The sequence below is a fragment of the Thermobia domestica genome, chromosome 8, assembly GCF_964235325.1.
Source record: "Thermobia domestica chromosome 8, izTheDome1.hap1.1, whole genome shotgun sequence".
Lineage (NCBI taxonomy): Eukaryota > Metazoa > Arthropoda > Insecta > Zygentoma > Lepismatidae > Thermobia > Thermobia domestica.
The window spans coordinates 83,259,957-83,263,039 of NC_137461.1; the positions used below are offsets into that span (position 1 = coordinate 83,259,957).

Genomic DNA, 3,083 nt, shown 5'->3' on the forward strand with positions numbered 1-3,083 from the left:
ATAGTCTAGAGAAGTTAGGTTGCCACAAGTTTGGTGTGATGTGATAGTGCAAATTGGCTGCTATTTAATCATAGGTTGTCCCCTTTTATACGCACGAGCAGAGTCCTGCTGAAACACGTACGACGCTGTCTATGCAGAATTTCACAACTGTTTCTAGAACTTTAATGTAGCTAACAGCAAACACCCGAAGGTCCTGTGGAGAGAACTGACGGCATGACATGTTCTTCGCCCATGACCACTGCTAAGAGCATCATAGTTGTACGAATGTGGTGTGTATAAAACGGGGGATATCAAGAGAATTTTCCCCACGTGTCATTTATCTCATTTACCTCCTCCTCCACCTTTTATTTATTTATTTCATCGGAAGAAATCCAGTTCATGCGAGGTTCTTCCAAATGCTGGATCTTGTTTGGTAATTGCTTTGCTCGAAGAAGCGTTGTTCTTGAACGCGCGATGAAAATGCCCTTGTATATCTGCATACGACTTGTAGCGAATGACCTCATACACTACAGTGCGGATTGTGCTCTCGGAAGACTTCAGATCTCCAGGAATGGCCATGATAAATTTTCCGAGGCTTGTATCAATAATGCTCTGCACCCTACTGTATGATTTGTGCTGTTTTCATACTGTTCAAATGCAATGTATACTATACCCGGCTGCACTGTACGACCCTTCTGAATCGTGTTTCCCGCTCATCCAGCGATACAGTGCAACGTTGCCACATGGTCATTCATTGCAGTCTCCCTTTCTATTTTTTTCTCGTAGCGTAACCACAACTAGCAACTGATGAAATAATAATAATAATAATAATAATAATAATAATAATAATAATAATAATAATAATAATAATGCTCTCAGGATTCCACAGGGTCCGATTTCAGTCTACTTTTATTTTTAATATTGGTGTTATTGGTGACAGAGAGCAATTTAGTAGACCTAACTTCAAAATTAAGTATAACGCAAGCAAGTAAAATTAGTGTACTCACCAGTTCAGGCATCTCGCAAAACACCCATTTCAAATTCAATCGTTTCATCTGCAGTGTCCGTGTCGCTGTTACTTTCCTGATTGGCCCTGGGATTTCGCAAAGTACCTATTTCTAATTCACCAGTTTCATTTGCAGTGTCCGTTTCACTATTACTTTTCGAATTAGCAGAATAATATACTACATCGTCATTTCCATCTACCATTTCGGTGTCACTGTCACTGTGAGAATCTTCCAACACACCCACACCTAAATCGCCACTTTCATCGGTGTCACTATCGCTTTCCAAGTTGATGATAACGGGATCATGATCATGATCAATTAATCCTTCAATCTCCCACATGCAATTTTCTAACCTTTTCACGTGTTCAACATAGTTTTTCCATTGCTCCCTCCCTATTTTATTAATACCTTCTTCCATGAGACGCAGCACCTCATTTGCTCCAAAATTCTTGTTTCCACTGCCAATGTGTTCTTTCACTGCACCCCAAACCATTTCTATGGGATTCAGCTCACAGTGAAAAGGTGGTAAACGTACAACTTCATGTCCAGCAGCTTTAGCCATCTCATCTAATACAAATTTTTCACAATATTTTGCTTTGTGTTTTTCTAAAATTTGTTGAAGCTCTACTTTGGTCATTGAAGGGTCCCAAGAGATGGATTTGTTTGTTAACCGAATCTGGATTTCCTTTTTGGTGCTTCTTTTACTAGGAACTTTTTCAGCTTTGCGTGAATGATAACTTGCATTATCAAATACCAAAACTGAATTTGGGGGCACGTTTGGTAAAAGCTGCTCTCTAAAATATTTTTCATAAACTTCAGCGTTCATTTCCCCATGGTAATCCCCACTCTTTTTCTTCCCCCGAAACAACAGCTGCGCTCCAGGCACAAATCCATCTTCGGATCCTGCATGGACCAGAATAATTCTTTCGCCCTTCCCCCGTGGTTCTTTTAGACCTGTAGTAAGTCCTTCGCGCTGCGCTTGAGAGGCTGATTTGATTGTCGTGTCAACCCATCTTTTGGATTTTGTGTGACCCAAATTCGCCCATGTTTCGTCAGTATAAATTATGGGCCTTCCGTCTTCTCTGGCTTTCTTGATTGCCCTCAAATATCGGTGTCTCCAAGATCCAATATCGTCTCTGTTATCAATTAACAAGGAGTTCTTCTTTTGTCTCATGAATTTAAACCCCATCTCCTTCAGAAGCTTGCGCAAAGTCCATGGTTCGATTTTGGGAAGTCCATCAACTTGATTTAATCGTTCACAAATTTTTACAATAGTGGGTAGTTCGTTTTCTCTGAAAAAACTGTGAACGTGTCTTCTGATAGCTCTTCTGGTAAAGTCGTCATAAATTTGTAGCCGGGTTCTTCGTGTCATTTGGACGCTTTTTCCTCGGCGTTTGTAGTTTACCACCCCCTTTAATAAATTCCTGTCTTATGTTATAAATAGTCGACATTGCAATACCAGTCGCATCGTGTGTACGTCTTACTGCCTCGGAAACTGAAATGCGGTTGTTGGGTCCATCCCGAAAATACGAATATACGTTAAGAACAAGTTGTCTTTCGCCACTTGTCAAAATATGTTTAGACTGTTTCTGTCTGTTGTGATTTTCCATTTTGATATTATATAAAGTTAGCCCAGAACTAAAAGCAGCGTTTAAATATAAATGTGGTAATAACCTTGTAAATATACCACTTAGAAAATAGTACTGTAAATTCTATAACTAAAATTCTATTTACCTATTTACACAACACTCACACGCACACGCATCACTAAAAAAATACATAACGCACAGATTTTCATCTACGTAGGTATATAACGTCAATTACATACGAATTATCTTTTAAAGAACACGAAGATATAAACACTACAAAACTCAAGAGAGAGAGAAAAAAGGAGGAATATGGCTAAGACGAGAGTAGCACCTCAAACAAAATGTCACCACACTTCAAAATAACAACGAAAAGAAAAATAGAAAGCCAAGGGTTTGTTTGTATAAAATTGGCAACACAACACCCCTCAAGAGTTTCACTGCAAGTGTTGCTACCTCCTGAAAGCAAAACAGTTTACTGTCAGGTGAATAACCTCCTTCTGTTTGTTAA

The 3,083-nt window shown here is 39.2% G+C and overlaps 1 protein-coding gene across 1 annotated transcript; it reads right to left on the reverse strand.

Annotated features, from left to right (window-relative positions):
- Positions 1-990: 990 nt before the first annotated feature.
- On the reverse strand, positions 991-2,358 carry LOC145692196 (uncharacterized). The gene has a single exon (XM_081767495.1). The coding sequence runs from the start codon at positions 2,356-2,358 to the stop codon at positions 991-993; it is 1,368 nt and encodes a 455-aa protein (XP_081623621.1).
- Between the last annotated feature and the right edge of the window lie 725 nt (positions 2,359-3,083).